The sequence below is a fragment of the Nasonia vitripennis genome (genome assembly GCF_009193385.2).
Source record: "Nasonia vitripennis strain AsymCx chromosome 2 unlocalized genomic scaffold, Nvit_psr_1.1 chr2_random0002, whole genome shotgun sequence".
Classification (NCBI taxonomy): domain Eukaryota; kingdom Metazoa; phylum Arthropoda; class Insecta; order Hymenoptera; family Pteromalidae; genus Nasonia; species Nasonia vitripennis.
Window position 1 is genome coordinate 647,789 of NW_022279608.1, and position 25,792 is coordinate 673,580.

The following is a 25,792-nucleotide window of genomic DNA, read 5'->3' on the forward strand; positions in this document are numbered from 1 at the left end:
AATAAAACACGGGGCATATCTGAGGAAGGCGATCCTCGACAATCTGTGAACCTAAAACTAAAGCTTCAAAACCAACTTACCCCACGCGCAGCAAGGTCGGTAATAAAACACGGGGCACATAGAAGGAAAGCGAAACTCGACAAGCTGTAAATCTAAAACTAAAGATTCAAAACCAACTTACCCCACGCGCAGCGAGTTTGCTAATAAAATACGCGGCACGTAGAAGGAAGGCGAAACTCGACAAGCTGTAACTCTAAAACTAAAGCGTTAAACCAACTTACCCCACGCGCAGCAAGGTCGGTAATAAAACACGGTGCATATCTGAGGAAGGCGAACCTCGACAAGTTGCAAATCTAAAACTAAAGCTTCAAAACCAACTTACCCCACGCGCAGCGAGTTTGATAATAAAATACGGGGCACATAGAAGGAAGGCGAACCTCGAAAAGCTGTAAATCTAAAACTAAAGCGTTAAACCAACTTACCCCACGCGCAGCGTGTCTGATAATAAAATACGGGGCACATAGAAGGAAGGCGAACCTCGACAAGCTGTAAATCTAAAACTAAAGCTTCAAAACCAACTTACCCCACGCGAAGCGAGTTTGATAATAAAATACGGGGCACATAGAAGGAAGGCGAACCTCGAAAAGCTGTAAATCTAAAACTAAAGCGTTAAACCAACTTCCCCCACGCGCAGCAAGGTCGGTAATAAAACACGGGGCATATCTGAGCAAGGCGAACCTCAACAAGCTGTAAACCTAAAACTAAAGCTTCAAAACCAACTTACCCCACGCGCAGCGTGTCTGATAATAAAATACGGGGCACATAGAAGGAAGGCGAACCTCGACAAGCTGTAAATCTAAAACTAAAGCTTCAAAACCAACTTACCCCACGCGAAGCGAGTTTGATAATAAAATACGGGGCACATAGAAGGAAGGCGAACCTCGACAAGCTGTAAATCTAAAACTAAAGCGTTAAACCAACTTCCCCCACGCGCAGCAAGGTTGCTAATAAAACACGTGGCACATCTGAGGAAGGCGAACCTAGACAAACTGTAAACCTAAAACTAAAGCTTCAAAACCAACTTACCCCACCCGCAGCGAGTTTGCTAATAAAATACGGGGCACATAGAAGGAAGGCGAACGTCGACAAGCTGTAAATCTAAAACTAAAGCTGCAAAACCAACTTACCCCACGCGCAGCGAGTTTGCTAATAAAATACGCGGCACGTAGAAGGGAGGCGAACCTCGACAAGCTGTAACTCTAAAACTAAAGCGTTAAACCAACTTACCCCACGCGCAGCAAGGTCGGTAATAAAACACGGGGCATATCTGAGGAAGGCGAACCTCGACAAGTTGCAAATCTAAAACTAAAGCTTCAAAACCAACTTACCCCACGCGCAGCGAGTTTGATAATAAAATACGGGGCACATAGAAGGAAGGCGAACCTCGAAAAGCTGTAAATCTAAAACTAAAGCGTTAAACCAACTTACCCCACGCGCAGCGTGTCTGATAATAAAATACGGGGCACATAGAAGGAAGGCGAACCTCGACAAGCTGTAAATCTAAAACTAAAGCTTCAAAACCAACTTACCCCACGCGAAGCGAGTTTGATAATAAAATACGGGGCACATAGAAGGAAGGCGAACCTCGACAAGCTGTAAATCTAAAACTAAAGCGTTAAACCAACTTCCCCTACGCGCAGCAAGGTCGGTAATAAAACACGGGGCATATCTGAGCAAGGCGAACCTCAACAAGCTGTAAACCTAAAACTAAAGCTTCAAAACCAACTTACCCCACGCGCAGCGTGTCTGATAATAAAATACGGGGCACATAGAAGGAAGGCGAACCTCGACAAGCTGTAAATCTAAAACTAAAGCTTCAAAACCAACTTACCCCACGCGAAGCGAGTTTGATAATAAAATACGGGGCACATAGAAGGAAGGCGAACCTCGACAAGCTGTAAATCTAAAACTAAAGCGTTAAACCAACTTCCCCCACGCGCAGCAAGGTTGCTTATAAAACACGGGGCATATCTGAGGAAGGCGAACCTCGACAAACTGTGAACCTAAAACTAAAGCTTCAAAACCAACTTACCCCACGCGCAGCAAGGTCGGTAATAAAACACGGGGCACATAGAAGGAAGGCGAAACTCGACAAGCTGTAAACCTAAAACTAAAGCTTCAAAACCAACTTACCCCACGCGCAGCGAGTTTGATAATAAAATACGTGGCACATAGAAGGAAGGCGAACCTCGAAAAGCTGTAAATCTAAAACTAAAGCGTTAAACCAACTTACCCCACGCGCAGCAAGGTTGCTAATAAAACACGTGGCACATCTGAGGAAGGCGAACCTAGACAAACTGTAAACCTAAAACTAAAGCTTCAAAACCAACTTACCCCACGCGCAGCGAGTTTGCTAATAAAATACGGGGCACATAGAAGGAAGGCGAACCTCGACAAACTGTAAACCTAAAACTAAAGCTTCAAAACCAACTTACCCCACGCGCAGCGAGTTTGATAATAAAATACGGGGCACATCGAAGGAAGGCGAACCTCGAAAAGCTCTAAATCGAAAACTAAAACGTTAAACCCACCTACCCTACGCGCAGCGAGTGCAATAATAAAATACGTGGCACATCGGAGGAAGGCGAACATCTGCTAGCTGTAAATCTAAAACCAAAGATTCTTAAACCACCTACCCCATGCGCAGCAAGTTTCATAATAAACTACGTGGCACATCGAAGGAAGGCGAACCTCGACAAGCTGTAAATCTAAAACTAAAGCGTTAAACCCACCTACCCTACGCGCAGTAAGTTCTGTAATAAAATGCGTGGCACATCGAAAGAAGGTGAACATCTGCAAGCTGTAAATCTAAAACCAAAGATTCTTAACCCACCTACGCCATGCGCAGCAAGTTTCATAATAAACTACGTGGCACATCGAAGGAAGGCGAACCTCGACAAGCTGTAAATCTAAAACTAAAGCGTTAAACCCACCTACCCCATGCGCAGCGAGTTGAATAATAAAATATGTGTCACATATAAGGAAGGTGAACATCTGCAAGCTGTAAATCTAAAAATAAAGCGTTAATCCCACCTACCCCACGCGCAGCGAGATCAACAATAAAATACGTGGCATATCGAATGAAGGCGAACCTCGACATGCTGTAAATCTAAAACTAAAGCTTCCATACCAACTTACCCCATGCGCAGTAAGTTCGGTAATTAAACACGGGGCATACCTGAGGAAGGCGAACCTCGACAAGCTGTAAATCTAAAACTAATGTTTCAAAACCTACATACCCCACGCGCTGCGAGTTTGATAATAAAATACGGGGCACATCGAAGGAAGGGAGCGAACCTCGAAAAGCTCTAAATCTAAAACTAAAACGTTAAACCCACCTACCCCACGCGCAGCGAGATCAATAATTAAATACGTGGCATATCGAATGAAGGCGAACCTCGACAAGCTGTAAATTTAAAACTAAAGCTTCAAAACCAACTTACCCCATGCGCAGTAAGTTCGGTAATTAAACGCGGGGCATACCTGAGGAAGGCGAACCTCGACAAGCTGTAAATCTAAAACTAATGCTTCAAAACCAACTTACCCTACGTGCAGCGTGTCTGATAATAAAATACGGGGCACATAGAAGGAAGGCGAACCTTGAAATGCTGTAAATCTAAAACTAAAGCGTTAAACCAACTTACCCCACGCGCAGCGTGTCTGATAATAAAACGCGGGGCATATCTGAGGAAGGCGAACCTCGACAAGCTGTAAATCTAAAACTATAGCTTCAAAATCAACTTACCCCACGCGCTGCGAGTTTGATAATAAAATACGGGGCATATCGAATGAAGGCGAACCTCGACAAGCTGTAAATCTAAAACTAAAGCTTCAAAACCAACTTACCCCATGCGCAGTAAGTTCGGTAATTAAACGCGGGGCACATCGAAGGAAGGCGAACCTCGACAAGCTGTAAATCTAAAACTAAAGCGTTAAACCCACCTACCCTACGCGCAGTAAGTTCTGTAATAAAATGCGTGGCACATCGAAGGAAGGTGAACATCTGCAAGCTGTAAATCTAAAACCAAAGATTCTTAACCCACCTACCCCATGCGCAGCAAGTTTCATAATAAACTTCATAATAATAGCCTTTGAATCTTCTGACTTTTTGTCATCTGCTTTTCTCTTCTGATTTTTCTCTTTCTCTGATTTTGAATGTTTTGGTATATCTGGTTGTGTTTTGACAACATCTGTTGATATTTCTAGTGTCTCTGATTTTTCTCTTAGGTCAGTTTTATACACATCCCTATACACCAGTTTTTCATTAAATCTCACGTGTCTGGATGTAATGAATCTCTGAGATTCAGAGTCCTCTCTTAAAAAAATGATGGACTTGGTTGTGAAGCCTTTAATACGTGATTCTGATTGGTTGCTATGGTCGGTTGCCTAGGTAACAGATGAGAACCCGCACGCTTGAAATTCATAACCCTCATAACAGTCATAACCCTGGTAGAAATTTTTCAGGTGTTTAAAATAAAATGAAATGAGGTTAAATAGTATGAAATCTGAATAGCGGATTCAGAAAAAAATATATGCAATATTACCAACAAGAAATCTTGATAAATTAATCATTACCAAAAGTGTAGTATTGAAACATGTGCATTGAAAAGTGTCACCCTAACCCTATTTGAAGTAGGTAATAATGTGTGTGTGTGTGTGTGTGTGTGTATGTCATTTCGTTTTTTTTTAAATATAAGTGAGAAGTGCAATTAAAAGAATAAAAAATATAAAGATATATTGTGTCGCCGTGCCCAAAGTCGCCCACGGTGAGGTTTAAGAAGTGAATTTAAAGAAAAGTTCAGTATCCGAATCAGTGAATTTGAGTTTATCACTACAATGCCCTTTAAATTTTAAAATATGTAATCTAGATAATTGAACTGTTTTCATTCATATTTTCACACCAACGGCAATGTGAATTTTTTAATTTAGCGGCTCACATTTTGCTTATAGACAGTCACGCAGTAACTACTATCTCTAGCACATTGTATTTCCGGTTTCCAGTGTATTTTTACCTGGTGAAAATGATAAATATTTTGGCTTTTTTGTCAAGGCATTAATGAGAATATTTACTTTTAATAGTTGTGAGAGATTTTTCCATTGCATTGCATTTGCTCTCATTTAAAAACTATTTTCTAGAGAGCTCATTTTTTGCATATTTATTTCTGTTTTGGTTGTGAAAATATTTAAAGTTGAATTGACCTTAACTGAAATACTTTTGATTTCGACTTCAACACCCATGATAATTATTTAGTCGTATAAGTTATTCACATCAGTGTCGGAATCGAAATAAAAAGTATTTCAGTTAAGGTTAATTGAACTTTGTATATTGTTTCATTGACACAAAATAAATCTATATGTAAAATATGAGCTCTCTAGACCCGTTAGTTTTCGAATGAGAGCAAATGCAAAAATAGAGAAATAGGCATCGATCTCAAAATCTCTCACGACTGTTAAGAGTTAAAATTCTTATTAATGTCTTGACAAGAAAGGCAAAATATTTATCACTTTCTTCATGTAAAAATACACTGAAAACCAAAAATACAATGTACTAGAGATAGTATTTACTGCGTAATTGCCTATAAGCAAAATGTGACCCGCCAAATTAAAAAATTCACATGTGCCTCAATGTGAAAATATGAATGAAAACAGTTAAATTAAAATCATCTGGATTACATGTTTTTATAGGTAGCATATCAAGTATCTGTGTAAAATTTCAATTGCCTAGCTTTTTTACAATGCAAATGAATAGGGTTGTAATAATAGGCTTATACTCACTGACTCTTCTACTGAACTTTTCTTCAAATTCACTTCTCAGACCTTAACGACAACGACTTTGGGCGTTGTTAATATATTTATATTAAAAGTATTACAGAATATGGTAACATATGGTAGGTAATATGGTAAAAATATTAGCAGAAATTAGTGTACCCAAAACTTATGTTGTTTTTTCTACAAGGGTTATTAGACATAGATAGAATAAGGAGCGCGCGAAGCGCGCCTTCATTCCTAGTGCCACAAAAAATAACCAGTTTGAGAATATCCAACCATGATTGTACGGATTGCTCTGTCTGAAAACTTGTTCGTCGCATTCGGTATTTTGGTATAGGCCAAACATCCGAAACGTCTGATTTTGTCTAGATGCATGTTTCCATTTGGAACCATTTTCTTGATTGGTATCTCTGAATCGATTCCTTTGTGTGGAGTTCTATTATAGATATGGACCGCCACTTCCAAAGCTAGTATCCACATGCTCTTGGGTAGACCAGAGTCTATCATGAGCGCTCTGATTTTCCACTGTATGGTTTTGTTAAACCTTTCAGCGGTTCCATTATGTTGTGGAGTGTAAGGAGATGCGAACTCTCCTTCAATTTTCTCCTTTTCCATAACTTCTGAAAATTTACCTCCAGTAAATTCAGTGCCATTGTCCGTTCGGATGAAACACACTTTTTCTTCTTTGCCCAGTAAATTTCTTGTAGTTACCAAGAATTTTTCTAAGCAATCTCCAGCTTCACTTTTGTGTTTAGTAGAGTATGCTTTGGCAAATCTGGTGTAATCATCTATAAATCCTATTATGAATTTATTTTCCCCAGGATACGAGACTGGTTTAATTGGTCCCATTGTGTCTGTGTGTATCCTTTCTAATGGCCTTGTTGCTCTGACACTGACTTCTGAGAACGACAGGTTTTCCATTTTTGCTAGGACGCAAACTTCGCAGTCTGTAATGGACTTGTCGAATTTTACCTTTCTGAGTTTATCTTCTGACTTTTGTAGCAATAGTAAATATTGCAGAGAAGCGTGACCTAATTTGATATGCCAGAGCATTCTTTCGTTCAGCTTCTTTTCTTGTCTATCTGATTTGTTGTTCACATTGTTTTGTAGATATTTCAGCATTTCGTCTGACGAGTCGTCTATGTTTAGGATTTTCCTGTTCAGAATTTGTTCATCTAAGTTTGTATCACAAACTTCTCTCGGACTAGATGAATTTGATTCTTGTACAGTTCGTTCTTGCTGCTTCTCCCTCCCAATCTCAGTCGGATTCATCTGAGTTCCCTCTGATGCGTTAGTTTCATCTGATTCGTTTTGATCCTCAAGATCCTTGATATCTGACTGAGATTGCTGCAAGAACTCGTCTACCGAGACTATGTTAGCCGTGCATGAATACTTATCGTAGACTTCTTGTTGCTCATCTGATTGTTCATGTTTTGCTACGTTTAAAGAAATTATCCAGTTTGGCTTTTCATACGTCCCAGCTAAATACTCTTCGTCTGAATTTTTATCGTAGATTTTAAGTATTTTATTATCCGAATAAATACTCAAACCTACGTCTGCAAAACGTCTGAGAGAGATCAGATTGTCTGAAATATTTTTGGCAGAAATTACATTTGTCAAAATTATTTTGTTATTCTCATTTGATTCTGATTTTAAAATTAAATCTCCTTTGCCGTCTATAGAGATGTTTGCAGATTTATTTTTATTTGCACTTCTGATATATTCGCCTGAACTTTTTCTGAAGTTACTTAAAATTATGCTCTTATTTACTATATGCTCTGTTGCGCCAGAGTCCGCAATAAGTACTAGTTTTGTAGGTGTTTTATTAATTATATGTGTGTTGTTACCTGTTAGCATCGCTTTGACCTTGTATCCCTTCTTCTGATTTCGGCCTGGTGTTTGTATATCGACCTTGCGTTTGAAAGATCCCCTTCTTACATTATTTCCTCTACCTCTGACATTATTATAACCACCCCTTCCTCTGTTACCTCTACCTCTGAAGTTATTACTGTTGTATTTGTGTTGTGTGTTTGTGTTGTTATATGTATAAGATTTTACATACCCATCTTTGGGATTGTCCTTATTTGGACAATTATCCCCTTTGTGTGGAGCTACAGCCTGGCAATAAAAGCAGTACCATAGATTGTACTCTTTAAGAGGACAAAAGGCTGCTCTGTGTCCCACCTTATTGCAGCGATAACACTTGTCTGTGATTATCGCCTGTTTAGCTGCAATTTTTTTGCCTGTCGTCTGAAGGCTGACCGTCTGATTTGCGTCTGTCTGATTCCAGCTGTAGTATCAAAGTTTTTATGTCATCAAGGCTCCTCTCTGATTTGGTTGCTTGAAGTCTGATAATATTGGCCGATCTGATTTCTTTAAATTTTATACTAACAGCTTGAAAGAAGGCCGATCTTATCTCTTCCTCCGTCAGAGGTGTTTTGGTAATACAATTTTCAAAATCTCTGATAATAGAGTCAAAACGATCGCAAAATTCGTTTACTGATTCTCTATTGTTCATTTTGAGACTATATAATTTTTCTCTGACTGAAGAATCGGTAACATTGGCCTCTGCTCGTCTGAACTCTTTGATTTTAATCACTATTTCTAATGGGTCTTTTATTTGTAAAATCTTATTATGGTAATAATCATCTACGCGACTTATTAGAATGTCTCTGACTTGGTCTTTTCTGTTTTGTCTTTCTATTACTGTCTCTGAAACGTCTGATTGTTGAGAATCGTCAAGTATGTCTGCAAGATTATTAGCTTTTAATTCAGCATTTATATTGTCTAACCAAATGTTAAGTGGTACTTTTTTTGTTAATTTATAATTTCTCTTTATGTTTATTTTTGAATTAGTTGCGTTTAGGGCAATAGATCGTCTGAGTTCATTACAAGCTCTGCTGAGGTCGCCTAATGCGCTTGTTCCGTCTGATAAGTTTGTTGAATTGATATTGTTACTAAACTCTGTCTCACTTATGTCTCTGAGTGTGGAACTGGCAGGGTGGATAATTACCTCTGAAGTTAATTTTCCTATTTGTTCTGTGAGTTTCTGTATGACGGTGTTTAGGTTGTCAATATTTTCCTTCATATCGAGTATGGCTACTGTTTGATCTCTGATTATTTCAGCATGATTGTCGAGTATATCGGAGTGTCTCTCGAGAGCATTCTCCAGATTATCCATTCTCCACTCCATTTGTGAGTCAGTAGGTTGAGACTTTCCCTCCATATCTCTTTTTGAGGGTGTACCCGGGGGTGTATACCCTTCTATATCTGAATCTGTATTATAAACAATTTCTCTGATTAGCATTCAATTTTTATTTATTATTTGAACTCTGAATTTTAGGCCTAACTTCTGATTCTGAATTAATTGTTTATATTCTGATTTAAAAACACTTTGTACCTTGGTGGATATTCAAATGATCGTCCACTTGATTTTCGTTGCCTTCGTTGGCCACCTCTTTCTCATTTGATGGTAATGGGTCTGAAAGACTCCAATCAGACATAACGCTTCTGATGTTCTTTTCCTCTGAAATAAAGTTAGAATGCTCACTCTGACAGTTTTCTTTGATTTCTGCCAAGTTAGACCGCACTGCAAGTCAAACCAAGCTTGAAAATCAAGCACTAGCACCGTGCCTCCCGGACGCCACACACGTGCTCCCTCCCAGTCTAAGTAAACGAACGCAATTCACTTAATAATTTGCGAGGGGGCGATCGCACACGCGTATGTCGTCCAAGAAATCACGAAAGAAAGTGTAATTATCCTTTGATAATTTTAAATTTTATAGAAATTCAAATTCACTGCACCGCCGTTTCATTGAAATTTCTATCAAGGCGTGTTTTTAAAATTTATTCGAGTGCATCTGAACACTAATAAGCCAACAAAAAATTGAAGCTTTTTTGATTTACTCGAATAACTCTGACATTCTGAATAGGAGTGAGAACGATATAACTGGAATTATTTTTCTCTGATTTTATTTATTACATATATACACCGATAGCCAATCTAATCCGTTACGTCTGATTCTGATTAGACCATATATTTTGAAACTCAAAAAGGAGAAAAAAGAAAAAAAAATTTACGAGAAAAATCCGTGGGTGTAAAATTTGTTTTGATTCCGAGAGAGAGAGAGAGAGAGAGAGAGAGAGAGAGAGAGAGAGAGAGAGAGAGAGAGAGAGAGAGAGAGAGAGAAAGAGAGCACAACAAACCGCGCGCTCGACTCTGACAGCGTCGCTAGTCGCGGCTCACCTCCCCCCGATTCCCGGAATCGGCTCGTGCAGGCTTTTGCCGGCGAGCTCTCGTGCGTTTCGTTGTCGCGCGCTTTTGTCTCGTGTTAAGACTTTTGATTTTCTATAACCTTCTGATCTATTCTGTAATTATTAAGACACCGCACTGTCTTTTCCTACTATTATTTACGCAACTCTCATTTTTCTTGTCGATGCGGTAACACAACACACTCCCGAAACCGATCAAAAATTAAACTTTCTTTTGCTATATCTGATTACTACTCTGACTACACCTTACAAAAGCTTGTACTTACGTTTTCTTCTGAAATTTGTCCTCTAGACCTCTGATACGTCTGATTTATTTTCCTCTGAACAAAGATAAAAATAAAAACTTCTGAGTCGTCTTCTTCTCGGTTCTTCCTCTATTCCAGCGAGCTGGCCCACAACCTGTTAGATTAATCCTAGTTGGATGGTTGGTGAGGAGAACTCGTAATTAAACTAGGCTCTAATATTCTGTTATAACTCTCTTTATTTTCTTCTTATATATAACTCGGGCGACGGAGCTGTTGCTTCGAGAGCGGTCGGCAGGAGAGTGAGTACTTTGCAGAGCACGCGTGAATACCTAGCGCTGCCCGCATGGTGGCGCTAGATTAGCCCTGTAGTCTACTATAGACGGCAAGCGGCGCGAAGACTCGCCAACAAGTATCAAAAGTTCATATCTGTTTTATTTGAAAGAGGAGATTTTCCTAATATTTTGACGTCAGATGTGCTTTGGGCCATTTTCAAAAAGGTTGTTATAAATTTTCCGTCTGCTGAAGAGATTCTCTAGTGGCGGAATTTTATTTGTTTTTGCATGAATTGTATTCAAGAACACATAAAGTTTATTATTTTTATATTACTCTATTTATTTGTATAAAATGCATTTTCTGAAGAATGAATATATTCTTCAGCTCATGGAACGTTGAAAATCAACATATGGTTCTACTGAAAGAGCAGAAGATCGACATTTCTAATAAATTAAAGCTTTTTGATGATATTGTTAACATGAAATTCAGTATTTTTCATTTCAAAAAAAAGAAGAAAAATCATTATAGAGCTTTGAAAAATTCAAAATTCTTAGCTGTTTCCCAAAAAATGTAAAGGATATAAGTTGCTAAAGGTTTGTTTAATCACTTACGGCTTTATTTATACAAAACTCAAGCTTAATTGCTTTTTACACAAGTTTTTCGTTGAATATTGCACTGTCGTGCACAAATTCGCACCCTCTCTAGCCAGTTCATTGAAAACGCGCTCCAAATAATCGACGGCTGAGTGGAGTAAAAACGTATTTCGACTACTGCTTCGGGATCGTCGTATTTCGACGACGGCTTTGAGAACGTCGTATTCCGGTGGCGGCTTCGAAAAAGTCGTATCTTGGCGGCGGCTTCGAGAATGTCGTATCTGGGGATTTGCTTCAAGAACCACTTTTACTTTTGCAATTCTTGCTAAATAGACGCGATAAAACATTTTGAAAAAAATTGAGTTGATTCTATATTATTTTAATAGTTGATTTTAGTTTTTCAATAATTTTTATCGCGTCTATTTAGCAAGAATTACAAAAGTAAAAGTGGTTCTTGAAGTAAATCCCCAGATACGACGTTCTCGAAGCCGACGCTAAGATATGACGTTCTTGAAGCCGCCACCGAGATACGATGTTCTCAAAGCCGTCGCCGGGATACGAGGATCTCGAAGCCGCTGCCGAGATACGTTTTTATTCCACTCAGCCGTCGATATATGTTCAATTATTTTTGCAATAATGTCTGCCCCTCACACCTAATAAAAGACATTTCTGAAAAATATTAATTAAATGTTGTTAGCAACAAGTACAGTGTGAAAAATATTAATTAAATTTATTAGCTACGTATACAAGGTATGGATAATAATATTTAATTATTATTTTTCAGAAATGTCTTTCATTAGGTTTGAGGGGGCATGTTTAAAGTACTTTTTAAGCGCGGGTAGAGTAAAAAAGACGGTCCAGATTTTTCATAAAGCCGTGGCAAGTGACTAAAAACACTTATTTATATAGTAAAATGTCATGAATTTTGGTCAGTGATTTTGTATGGTATACGTACCCTCGAGAAGGATGTACAGGACCTCGAGACGGATTGAGTAAGCAGGAGGAACTGACGGCTGGCTACAGTGGCTTTTCCAATGCATGGACGTTAACCCGTATAATAATGTCTCACAGAGCTTGGACTGTGGAGCTTTTTCTGCTGAACTGCACGATAGGACCTATAGATCCTTCAACGTCCTTATGTTACAACGTTCTTGTCGAAAGCAACAACCCAGATATTGGAGTGGTCAAGAGACTTCTAGGTGCCATTACTGGTCTTAATGTTGATGAAATCTCTGGACGCCGTTTTCCCAGGACCTCAAGAAACAGCTCTTTTCCTGGTACGGTTTGGCTCGAGTGATGATGCTTCTCGTGTCCTGAAGAACAGAAAGCTGCTTCCTAGCTCGGTCGAGGCCACTGCAGACCACACAGCTTATCAGAGGGATCCATACAGAAAATTGAAGCTAAAGGCTTCATTACACAATACCTTCCATCCTGACAGTCTAAAAAAGGTTGTCTATGTCAAGGGCACGCCAACCCTGGTGGAACTTAGGAGGACCTCTACGGCTCCGCTCAGTAAGAAACCTTCAAAAAACTTGTAGGCATCTTAAAGCGAGTCAACAAACTGTCGCTTAACTACCAAAATGTCTATTCTATGTACGGTAAGCTTCATCTCTTTTAGGCTAAACTGTTTCAACTCTCTATCTTGCCGGATATTGTTGTTATAACTGAGACGTGGCTCCAGGATTGTGTCTTGTAGTTCGACGTGTTCAGGTGTGATCGTGACCTGTCATCGCATGGAGTCCAGAGGGGTGGAGGAGTCCTGATTGGAGTCAAGAAGTTTCTACAGGCTGAACTTATTCATGTTGATAATGCGATTGAGCAACTCATTTTTAGAATCTCTCTTCCCTCTCATAAACTTATTGTTGAGGCCTTTTATTTACGTCCTGACTCTTCTGTACAGGTGTTCTCCAGCCATGTATCTAACCTTGAAGATGCGAACATCAAATTTCCTGACCATAGCATGGTACTGCTGGGGGATTTCAATTTGCATCACATCACCTGGAGCTCAGACACCTCGGCTTACTCACCGATGGCCTGTCTCAACCCAGCATCGAGGTCTTCAGCATATATCATCAGTGGCTACGCCACTTCCGTGGAACTGGTCCAGCACTTCAAGCATCATCCAAAGAAGGGATACTCTTTGGACCTGCTTTTTGCCCAGAAGGATTTCATCTCGCCAATGGACTTCAACAAAGACATTCTGCCCTGTGATGATCACCATGTTCCTGGCATGTTCTCGTATAATATTAGTGTAGCGTCGTCTGCTTCCTGTAATCTTAAGTTTTGTAAGCGTAAATTTTACTCTGCGGATTTTGAGACGACAATAAGGGCTCGTCTTTCGGAGGAGGACTGGGTGACTGTTTTGTTTTCTTTCTCAGATGATCCAGACTCTGGTATAGCCTGATTTTATGAAATTCTTAATGATGTAATTAACCAGTACGTACCTATCACAAAGCAGTCTCTCAGCTCGTATCCGAAATGGTACGACTCAGAATTGATCAACGCGATTTGTAAAAAAAAAATCGCTCATTCCACATGGAAATCGTCGAATTCCAAGCGTGACGAAATCGAGTTTAAAAGATTGCGTGCATAGTGTGTGAGGTTATCTAGATCTAAGTACCGTGCGTATATGTCTTAGGTTGAATTAGGCTTGAATGCGGACATTTTGATCCTTTATTGAAAACTTAAGAAATGATTCAAGTATTCTGTCTAAAATGTACCACGGACCCACTAGGGCCGTCAGTGATGTTGAAGTGTCTAATCTTTTTTCCGGGTATTTTAGTTCCGTTTATAGAACGGATTCTCTGCGTGAGTTTGAGTCTAATGACGAGCCTCTGGTTAGTTTATCTAACATCGTACTGTCTGTTGAAACCTTACGTGGCATAGTGGCCAATTTGGACGACAACATCAATGGCGGCCCTGATGGTATTCCACCGTACTTCATAAAGAGACGTTGGTCATCATTGGAGCGCCCTATTGTTCATATTTTTGAGTCCATGCTTCGCTCTGGCTATTTTCCTACCTTTTGGAAATACTCTTTTGTCGTACCTATTTATAAAAATGGAGATAGGCATAGCGTAGCAAACTATTGACCAATATCCACGTTAAGCTGCATTCCCAAGACTGTCAATGCCAACCTGGCATCAGAACTGTCTAACTCTCTCCTATCTGAAGTCGCTCAACAGCAGCACGGTTTTAGCAGTGGGCGCTCCACGCTTACTAACCTTCTCGTATACCGATATGTCAAAAGCGTTTGACTCTGTCAATCACAGCTGTCTTATTTCGAAACTCTTCAACTTTGGTATACGCGAGAAGTTGTTGGGTCTTTTGAGATCCTATTTAACAAACCGTTCGCAAGCGGTAAGAGTGGACTGAGCAGTGTCGTCTCCCGTGGACGTACTATCCGGAGTTCTGCAAGGTTCTCACCTGAGACCTTTATTGTTTTGTTTACACGTTAACGACCTCGTTCCTAAACTCAGTGCTGCATAAGTTTTGATGTATGCGGACGATATTAAATTATTTATGCGTGTTCATTAGGTGGATGATTCCGTTAAGCTTCAGAGAGATTCAGATACACTTGTGGCCTGGGCAGTTGAAAACGGACTATCTTTGAATGCCAATAAATGCTTGGTGATCTCTTGTTCCAGAAGCAAGTCGTTGCTTCTCTTTAATTATTGCAATAATGGATCTAGGCTGGAGAGAGTTGATGTGTTCAAGGATCTTGGCGTGATCTTTGACTCATCATTGACGTTTATAACAGCAAACTGACGTGGCCGTGTCCAGCTCCCTCCGAATGCTGGGCTTCATCAAGAGATCCACCGTTGATTTTTCAGATCCCTCTGCGATCATCTATTTATATAAGACTTTGGTACTCCCTCACTTTCTATACTGTCCACAGATATAGCGACCTCACTCTCAATATCTAATTAATAAACTTGAATTGGTACGTCATTCTCTCCTTAAATATATTGCTTTTAAAATGGGTAAACCCTTGCATAGATTTTGTCATGACTACTCAGAAATCGCAGAGGGGTGCGACATCCAAACGGTGGACTCAATGTTTTATCTCCATGACTGCGTTATGACCTTCAAGATTCTTCGTGATCTAACTAACTGTGAGAGACTGAGTGATCTCTTTGTTAGTCGAACGGTGGCGTACCCGTTAAGGAACTTGCGAGATCTTCAAAAAGGCACCTTCTCCTCTAATCTCGGGTTTTACAGCTTTATTAACCGAATGAAACGCCAATGGAATTCTATCCCGAATAACGTCCAAAGTAAGAAGTCTGTTGGTCAATTTAAGTCCTCTATCCGCTCGTTATCGCTGACCTACTAGCCAGATATATGTATCTCCGTATTATTATTATTTTTGTTTATTCGAAACTAATGAACTATCTGTCACTCGTTTTATATTTTTCAAAACTTGTATTTATTATAGTATTTTTGTAAAGGGCGCGTCGCCCGTTAAATTATTAAATAAATAAATAAATATATATCATATTTCTCAGTAGAAATAGTGTATAGTGTAAATATTTACATTAGATATTTTTTGATTTTTAATTTACGTAAAAAGAGAAAAATTTTATTGAACGAATATTTTGTAGGATTTAACCCAGGCTGGACCTCTTAATGTTCAAAATTTCAGGAAATCGATCAATTACAGGATCTGTATAAAGATGAGTATAAAGATATTATCGTTAATATATTTATACTCATCTAGAAAATCAATGCGCGTATTAGATTTTTAACTTTATTTCGAAACTTCTTTCATATTTAACTTTTTGAGTCAAGGCCGTCGTACATTCATTCATCAAATACTGCCTTTTATGAATTGGATAACTCTTATACAATTTTGTGTTGTGTATATAATCTGCGCACAAACCTGTTAAATTGATATATACACACACTCACACACATCTTCTGCGTGGGGATGCCGATACCCTGTATGTGGCGCGTCCCCTGGGTGGCGGATAGGGCAATGCCGATCGGCGCGTTGAGGTTTCCTCTACCGTCTGAAGGGTAGAACAGAAATAAAATATGCTCTGCAGACCAAACAGGCTAGGGGAAAAAATCCGAAGATAAATCAAACATGGATAGTGAGTTAATAACATTACTATCCCAAGCAGGTCAAGCCACAGAGCCTAGTCCCGCCGTCGATTCCGATCGATATGGAAATGGAGGTTGATGCAGACAGGGATAAGAGAGTTGTTTGTATAACGCAAAAGAATGCGCACTTAGACCGCCTTGGCAGCAGAATCGAGGAATTGATGGACTATGTCAAGGACAGGCACAATGTGCACAAACAAATTGAAGATCTTGCCTGAATCATAAGAGCAAGCTATAAAAATTCCTGCATGGCAGATGATAACTTACAGCAATGCCAACGCCCGGGAACTCAAGGGAGGGAAACCCAGACAACCCTAAGTCTTAGATCTCGGAAGGTGGATACAACAAAGAAAGCCCCAACTATTCCGCAGGATAGGAATGAAGAAAATAAAAGAGAGGATAACCAACCTAAAAAGGCAGCGTGGCAGGAAGTCGTTATAAGAAAGTCAAAGAAAAAAGGGCAAAAGGGCAAGCAAAGAGGATAAAAGTGTCACTGGCATTACAAACCAGAATAAGACTAGCATGGATGGACCAAAGTGGGCAAGACCTCCCAGACCAGATGCTTTAATTATCAAGGCTGCAGAAGGAAAGAGCTATGCAGACATTTTGTCAAAAATGAAAGCGGCTCTGTCACTTAACACGCTGGAGAATAGCGTAAATAAAATACGCAGAACAGTTGCAGGAGATCTTTTCATAGAGCTTAAACGCACAAGAAAAGTCAAAACCTCGGAATTTCAAGAAGCAGTTAAAGCAGTACTAGTGGAAGGAGCCACAATAAAAGCACTCTAGCAAGAAGAAACCATTGAAGTAAAGGATCTGGACATGCTTACCTTAGAAGAGGAGGTACTAGAAGCACTACAGAAGGAAATTGGCGAATAGAACATCATAGAAGACTCTACGATAAAATCTCCAAGAAAGACGTACGGTGCCAACACGAAAGCTGTTTACAGAAGAACAGTTTATAGAAGAACAGTTTATAGAAGAAGTGCATTGCGGGTCGCTTCTGCCTACCATACATTATCAGAAGATGCAGTGTGTGTTATCTCAAGTGTGATGCGTATTGACCTTCTAGCAACAGAACGAAAGGATATATACAAAGAAAGCCAGTGTGGTGACAATACTTAAAAGGAAGTTTGGAAATCCGCGAAGGAACAAACCCTAACTGAGTGGCAAAGACGATGGGACTCCAGTGGAAAGGGGCGATGGACGCACCGCCTCATACCACGTATTGTTAGCTGGACCAATCGACGACACGGGGAAGTGAATTAACTTACGCAGTTTTTGAGCGGACATGGGCGCTTTTGAGCCTACCTACACTGCTTCAAGATAGAGGACAATCCAAATTGCCCAGTATGTTTGGAAACAAACGAAGATGTGGAGCATGTGACTGTTCGCGATACGAAATGGAACGAAAAGAACTTGAGTGTTACCTTCAGGCTAGGGTAACCCTCGAGTCAATGATGACAGCTATGCTAGCGTCGAAGGATGGCTGGTGTGCAGTAAACAACTACGTAAGGACCATTCTCAAGAAGGTTAGAAATTACGAAGAGAATAGAAGAGAAGGACAAGGCGAAACAGCTGAGTAAAACTGTTGCTAGACAAAGGTCACTAGCTAGTAGATACGAAACACTCCTCGGACTGATGCACAGAAACGTAGGTCACAGAGTTGAGCTTACATTCCTCTGCCTAATGCAGAGGAACCTAGGTAACTGAGCCCAGATTCTCTTACCTAATGCAGAGGAATGTAGGTGTCGGGGTTGAATCTGTCTAGAGGATGACCAGTCGATGCTGCAGGAAGCAGGCGGCTGCACGATGCAGAATGAAGAAGGCGGCAGGACGATGCAGAATGCAGAAGATGAGTTTGATCCTGAACCCCTATTCACTTTGGTGAACGGGGGATGTACGGAAATGTCAAACTTCGAAGGAGAAGCCCAATATGCTAATTAACGGGCCTCACAAAAGTATTGTTAAACGATAGTACCTGTGGGGATCCGGTGTCGGAGGGCCACTTGTGCAGAGCTTGCTCTGCCAACGCCACATAAAAAAATGCACAATTACTATTGAACAAGAATAAATTCTACGGTTTTTTAAGGATGAGAAACATCAGTCTTTTTTAAAAATTTTATAACATTTTAAATATTGCATATAGTTATATTAAATTCGTTAATATGTACCTTCACTATTCCTATCCGATAAGCTCAAAACTTGTTCTCTAAAGTTGAATCTCTTCCACGGTGGAGTTCGCGATCTGTATCTACGCGATTCTGAGCGCAAGTGCGATCGTGAACGCCAAGAGCGTGCGCGTGACCGCAAACGTGATCGAGAACGTAACCGCGAACGTGATTGTGAACGTGACCGCGAACGTGACAGTAAATGTTGAGAGCGCGGAGGCGACGGTAAATGTTGAGAGTGCGAACGCAATGGTGGATGTTGAGAGGGCGAAGGCGGCGGTAAGTGCTGAGAGGGCGAAGGCGGCGGTAAGTGCTGAGAGCGCGAGATTGACCGTGAATGTTGAGAGCGCAAAGGCGATGGTAAATATTGGGAGCGTGTACATGACGTTGGAGGTTGAGAGAGCATAGGCGGCGTCGAATGCTAAGAGCGCGAACGTGACCACGAACACTGAGAGCGCGAACGTGACTGTGAATGATGAGAGTGTGGAGGCGGCGACAAATGTTGGAAGCGCGAACATGACGGTGGATATTGAGAGCGCGAAGGTGACAGTGAATGTTTAAAGCATGAATGCAACCACGAACGTCGAGAGGCTGTACGCGCCCGTTAATCTTTAGAGCGCAAACTCTTAGAGCGCGACTATGACCGCGAACCCTGAGAATGTGATCGAGAGTGACTGTGGATTGTCAATGGGCTTAGACGAGACGCTGAGGGCGAATGTGATGGCCTCCATTAACGTACTGATGGCAAATGCGATTTCGACCGGTGATGAGGTGACGATTGCAAGCTTAATTGCGATCCCACATCACCTTTGCCATCGGAATCGCATGTTACGGTCTGACGTTTGCAATTGACCTGCATGTTTGTACGAAGCGGCGATAAGGACGGTGTAAGCGGTAGCAAAAATTTGGATGGCGATTTAGCTTCCGGTTGATTGCTTATGTCTGCCAAAGATTGTCTGTCCTGTAAACACATAAATGATATGAATGAGCTTCAAGTGATTTTAAGTACTGTCAGAATGAAACAGTGAGTCGTAAAAGACAGCTCACAAACAAGAATAAACAAGTTTGTGCAACCCTGATTAAATAAAATGACGTTAGAGTTAGCTTGGGCGCTGAAGTATCTTGAGAAACGATCAGAATGCGGCTGCTTGATTTAACATAAAATGCGTTCAAAAGAGATCCACATAGAAATTGCTAAGAGTCAGAAAGACATTGATCTGGATGAAAGTTGACAGAATCGGAGTAAAAAACTGGACAAGTCCTATTTAATTTGAATCAATCACAGAGGAGTTCATTTTTTATCCAATAATTTTGAAATAAGGGAACTTACACTTTTAGAACCTAATTGTCAGGAGACAGTGTATGCACCTCTTTCAAATAAAAAAAATGTTGTGCTTCGAGAACACCGATACCTGCTGTAAAGTATATTAAAGTCATCAAACTTCTCATTTCATTGAATTTTATTAAATGTCTTAAAAACAACTAAACCATCACCAATCCGGTTTTAGCTTAGTGTTGAGACCCATCCTATTAGATTTAATTCAGATGAGCTCGCCTTATTTTTTTAGCCTGACTAGCGCCATGCTTTAAGTAATTTATTATGTGAATATATATACTAACTTTTTTCGGCATCAATGTTTTCCCATCACTTTTTTTGGTTTTCTTGTCAAAATTTTTATTATTGTTGAGTGCAGTAAAAGTCAGCTCTTAGTATCAATGTATTGGCATTCATCTTATGAATGGTTATTTCTGCATTGTTTCTTTTTGCTTCTTTCGAAATATTGTTTTCATTTGTCTGCACATTAATAGTGAAATAAGTAACATAATAGGTATTCTTGTATGGAAAAAATATGTTGGGAAGCTCAGGCCAATTTTAAAACAGGGCTAATATAGAAATTCCTAACGAATCGAGTTCAAATTTAGTATAGTGGTAGGACAGGATAGTTCTTTTGGTCGTTTGTGCCCGGAATTTCGAAAATCATTATCAAACAATAAATAATACCGAAATCAGTAAGGTGAATTCCTGTCAATATAGGGTCGCGAGTCGCTTGTACATCGCGCGAAATAATTGAAAAATTATTAAAAAATGATTGCGAAATGATTATAATTATGTATGCAGTAGACCCTTTCTCGATCCGACCTCTTAATTGAAAACTATTCTTTCTGAGCTATAAAAACGAACCACTTCTCTACTAAAAAATTACGTGATTATCACATGAATATCACATTATTATTTTGTGATAATCACGTGAACATATCGACAAAATTATCACATAATTTTTGGGTGAATAATAATAAAATTCAGAAATGTTATTAAAAATACTAGAAACAATATCTATTAATTAACGAAATGGACTATTCACAATGAATAAAGGCTGACATTAAAAAAAAATTTCTCTTACCAAGATTCGAACCCAGAACCTTGGCGTGATAATCCAATGCGCTACTAACTGAGCTATTTGCTCTCTTCGAAGGTTTATGTATAAAAGCAATTCATATATGTAGACTTTCATTTTTTTATTATTCTTACTGGTACAAATAAATTTTCTTTTCGAAAAAGAAATAAATGATAAAAAATAAATTTATTGTTATTAAAATCATAATCGCTTATATTGATCAGTTTGAAAATTACAAAAAACCCAATCATGAATTATGTGGCTTGGGTGAGTCAGCTCTTCTCCAGAAGGTCAAGATAGCTCCAGAGCAAGCAGCTCTATGTCGTTGCAGGTTGGGAAATGATTCACCAAGTGCTGATGTCTGAGCTCAACAAATCTGGGGCATGCTGTCAGGATGTGAATTGGCGTCACCTTTGCCTCTTCACATCATCTGCATACCCCTGTAACAGATCCTTTTCGTCTTCCTACTATAATATCTGAGACAAATGTGTCCCGTGATGATCTAAGACAGGAGTCTGGAGTCACTTCTGTTGCCTCCGCTAGCATACTTGGTCCGGTCCATGTTAGTGTCCCATCCCATGACCGCTTTGGCCTATCTACATCCTTGGCTATTTCGCTATTTCCTGGTATGCTCGTACTCCACCCATTTGCAAATCGATCCTTCTAGTAGGCACATTGCGGCGCCCGTAAAAGGTTCTGGTCCGATCGGGAGAGTTCGAGCTCCCGAAACAGCGAGTCTATCTCATTGCCCTCGATCCCAATATGACCCGGAATCCAGAGTAGTCTGACTTTGTTGTTGTTGGCCAGTTAATTTAGTATCGCCTTGCAGTCTCAAACCAGCTTGGATGTTGTCTTCTGGGCAATTAGTGCCCTGAGCGCAGCCTGGCTATCTGAACATATTAAAATCATAATCGCTTATATACTAATTCTCCTGCCAAGTACACCGAGTTCCATAATTCTCTGTGCACAGCCCAATATGGCGTAAATCTCTGGTCAAAAGACCGTGGTAAACCGCTCCAATGACAAGAAGGTACCCCTTCCATCCCTGCGAGGACGTCAGCTCCAGCGAGTGAGTCAGCAACACCACCGGCGCAGAGTATGTGTGAGTGTGTGGTGTGCGCCTACCGAGAACGGCGACTGCGAGTAAGTAGGGCTGAGCCCTTTTTCTGTATCGCGTCAGCAGTAGCAGCGACTATAGCTTTGCGACTTGGTGCAGCGGCACCGAGTCTCGGCCTTCTCGTTCGCGCGCGTACGCTTCGCGGGATACTCTTTACGCCGAGTCGATATTGATGTGACTCGGCGCACTTTTATATAGAGAAAATATTGGCCGCACAATATATCATTATTTTGTTTTGTTTTAATCGGGACTAGCTCCATTTTCCCGAGTTGTTATCTCCCGTTCCCTACGTCCTTATAGCGAATACTGCCGTCTCCGTGGACATTGCAGTAAGCGGTTGCAACGCAAAACTGAGAAGCCGGCTCCGCACAGGATAGTGCTGAGTGATAGCACACGTGCGAACACGACGTTCGCGAAGCAGCGAGCTGCGTTGCAACGCGGGTAAATCACGGACATTGAGAGAGTTATCCGTCGCACCGAGGGATTGTGATCCAGTCGAATATCACTGCGTTTTTCCCAGAAATCAAGCCCCGTTAAAGTATATTTGTTTAAAGTCATTTTTTTCATCATGAACAGATCTTCTATATAAGATCTTACACAAGATTTTTGCCAAGATCTGATATAAAATCTTACGTAAGTTCTTATATAAGATCTTACGTAAGTTCTTATATAAGATCTTAAGTAAAATTTTGAATAGGGTGCACTATCGCTACACAAACTTTTCAAGTGTTCAGAATCACTGATGGGGGAACCCCAGGAAGCGCAATGCATGATTTTTCGTGCAATTTAGGTGCCCAGGATTTTCGATGACGAGGTCGAAATATAGTGCGCGTCATATATTTTTGTATCTATGTATCAATATCGGCCATGAATGCTGTGTTTACAGGGATAGAAATCTTGAGCTAATATTGCTCAGCTATAGTAAAATTTGCTTAAAAAGCCGAGCAGAGCTTGTTGAGTAACATTTACTCAATGAGTCAAGCAATTTTCGCTTAACTCGTCTCGAATAGTTATTAATAAATAGTAACAAACGAATACTGGAAAATTGTAGGAAGGTGTCAGGAATCGAACCCCGTTCGTTTGGGTGAGAGACAATCACTTTAACCACTCGACTAACGTGCGACCCTGCTAAAAATGTCCAATTCGATCCGATTAATGCCGATTTCATTTTAATCGGTTCTAATCGGTTTTAATTAAGATAATCGAGCAGTACGATAACTAGTTGATTGGTTTTTTATCGGCTTTATCGAAGTCGGTCTGAATACGTAAAACACCAATTTCTTTTGATTGGAAAAAATCGGTCTTAAGGGAGCACACCACCTTTGAAATTAAAATCAAATTTTTTCATTAAAAATTTATAAATACTTACATTAAGTTACATAAGTTACATGATAGTTATGTTAAAATTAATCAAAAATTGATAAAAAAATCAGTAATATGCTTATAAAACTTTTTCTATGAAATTTAAGCCAAATCCCCTCTTTCATACCATAACTAATGTTCTTTTAAACAATATCCTAGAGTTTGGGCCATTCGTCCCTTTGGAATCTTACGGTAAGTGAATTATGGACTCCCTACTATACGTAGGTATTGTAGAGGTATATAGAAGGTCTAAAACCATCAAAATAAAGGTAATTATGTCTAAGAATAGTAATAAAAATTTGGTTAATTTATATAAGTATTTATAAATTTTTAATGAAAAATTTTCATTTTCATTTCAAAGGTGGTGTGCCCGCTTAACAGTTGATTTTTTTATTTGTAATTTGAACCTTATAGCGTAATAATCGGATGTAATCGGAATCGGTCCTAATCAGTATTCAACCAATACTGTGTAATCGAGATTAATCAGTTGGTATAGTGTTGCAAATGTAATCGTGTTTTGAAGGATTAGCGTTTGTGTCTATGATAATTGGTTGAAATCGGAATTGGTTCAAAATCAGTACTCAACCAATATTGTATGATCAGAATTGATCGGTTCTAATATTGTTGTTCTAAACTTAACCGTGTAAAAAAATTAGTGTTTGGGTCGGTAATAATCGATTGTAATCGGAATTGGTTAAAATTGGTATTCAACTGACATTTTATGATCATGCACTATCTGGATTCGGTCATTGGTCGAGTGATATAGTGACCACCTAGAGCATCACTTTATTTAAAGGGCAGACAAAGTACCTTGGGAAACATTACTTCGGTTCATCAGTTACCGGTTTTTTATTTCTATCCAAAATAGACATGTATAAGGCGAACAAAGTGACTGATGCGGACACGCCGCCAGGGGACGTCCGGTATTTCTCACTCGCAAGCACAAAGAATCTATGATGGTTAGTATATAAGACCGTTACTATACTAGTTAATTAATTATATAAGATACGTGCGATTATAACCCATCAAAACCGATTAAAATCAATTTGTACAAATTTCGATCGATTAATACCAATTACTACAATAAAAACCTATTTTAACCAATTAAAGAACCATAACATACTAGACCGCAACATTTATACAATTACAGACGATTTAGACAGCTTAAAAAGAAATAATTGATTAGACTGTTACAAACGCGCCGCTAGGTAGTGTCCGGTTTTTCTCATTCGCAAGCGCAAAGAATCTATGATGGTTAGTATATAAGGCCGTTCAAGTTACTACACTAACCAATTAATCATAAGATATACGTGCGATTATAATCCATTGAAACCGATTAATGAACCATAGCATACTAGATCGCAACATTTACACAATTACAAACGATTTAGACCGATTAAAAGAAATAACAATCGGATTGTAATGCGTTTTTGTGATCCAGGATTTCCGAATATAATCCGATTAACACTATTATAACCGATTAAAACATCGTCGAAAATTTTCCCCAATCGGTGCAAATCGGTTATAATTGTGTTAATCGGTTTAAATTCGGAAATCCTGGATCACAAAAACGTATTCAAACCGATTAGTTTTTTTTTATCGGGTCTAATTGGTTATTTCTAGCAGGGAACTATTAGTATCTCGCCGGTTATACTCAACGAAAAATCAGCAATTCTTACTCGACCCAGTTTAGTTATTTTTATTGTCTAAGTGTAAAAATTGATTCTGGACACCATCAAAAGCTATAGAGCTTATGGCTTATGCATGGACTCCGTCATCGGTGACCCCCATGCACCTGGATACCATGCAAAAGAGATGTAGATATCCCCGTAATAAAAATCCCGTGTGCACTACCTAAACCGCATCATCGGCGACTCGGGGCATCTAGACATCAAAAATATATGAAATCTCTAAAAAATACTTCTAATCTCTAAAATAAAAATTCTAACCAAAGTAAATAGTTTAGGCGAGTTTATTTTATTGAGTATTATCATGCATGATAATAATTTTGTTTACAATTAAATTACAGGTTAAAAACAACTGAAATGAATCCAAAATAGTCAAGTTTATAACCATATGATTTTGTTCGTAATACGTCAAATCATTTTGTTTAATTAAGTGCTGAGTCGAATGAGTGGTAATCAAACTTAATAGGGCTATATTGATCAATTTTAAAGGACTCAAGATTAGTATACGTAACTTGCCATTCCAGTTTCATTTTATTCATCCTGCATTTATGGTACATACTTTTAAATTAATAATATTTTATTATATTAAAATAACAATTTTATAAGTTCATGTGCACAAATAAATTATTTATTTGATCAATATAGTACTTAAATTTAAATAACCACTCATTGACTCAGCACTCAATTAATTTTTTTATTGATTTTATTTGTTTTTTAATCTATAATCTAATTGTAATCAAAAT

The 25,792-nt window shown here is 39.3% G+C and overlaps 2 protein-coding genes across 3 annotated transcripts in view; one reads left to right on the plus strand and one right to left on the minus strand.

Moving 5' to 3' along the window:
• Window positions 1-7,872: 7,872 nt before the first annotated feature.
• On the minus strand, window positions 7,873-10,629 carry LOC116416248. Of its 2 annotated transcripts, none has more exons than XM_031923942.1 (4): window positions 10,368-10,629; window positions 9,230-9,355; window positions 8,843-9,105; window positions 7,873-8,119 (listed from the first exon to the last, which is right to left on the minus strand). In XM_031923942.1, exons 2-4 carry the CDS (start codon window positions 9,330-9,332, stop codon window positions 8,054-8,056), a joined length of 432 nt encoding a protein of 143 aa, XP_031779802.1. In that variant the 5' UTR covers window positions 9,333-9,355; window positions 10,368-10,629; the 3' UTR covers window positions 7,873-8,053. The 2 variants fall into 2 exon arrangements, with proteins under 2 accessions (XP_031779802.1, XP_031779803.1); XM_031923943.1 differs by lacking the exon at window positions 7,873-8,119 and adding an exon at window positions 8,654-8,757.
• A 14,952-nt stretch (window positions 10,630-25,581) lies between these two features.
• Window positions 25,582-25,792, plus strand: part of LOC100680429 (protein unc-79 homolog) — a 2,400,004-nt gene continuing 2,399,793 nt past the window's right edge. Inside the window, exon 1 of the mRNA XM_031923950.1 lies at window positions 25,582-25,600. The gene's annotated coding sequence lies outside the window, so the exon portion shown is untranslated. The remainder of the gene's footprint in view (window positions 25,601-25,792) is intronic.

Excerpts from the sequence above, each read along its gene's own strand:
- LOC116416248 (XM_031923942.1), bottom strand. The coding sequence starts at position 9,332 with ATGTCTGATTGGAGTCTTTCAGACCCATTACCATCAAATGAGAAAGAG. Across the intron at positions 9,106-9,229 it reads TCATTTGAATATCCACCAAG|ATTCAGATATAGAAGGGTAT; the intron begins GTACAAAGTGTT and ends TTTATAATACAG. Across the intron at positions 8,120-8,842 it reads TAGGAAAATTAACTTCAGAG|CTGGAATCAGACAGACGCAA; the intron begins GTAATTATCCAC and ends TTGATACTACAG.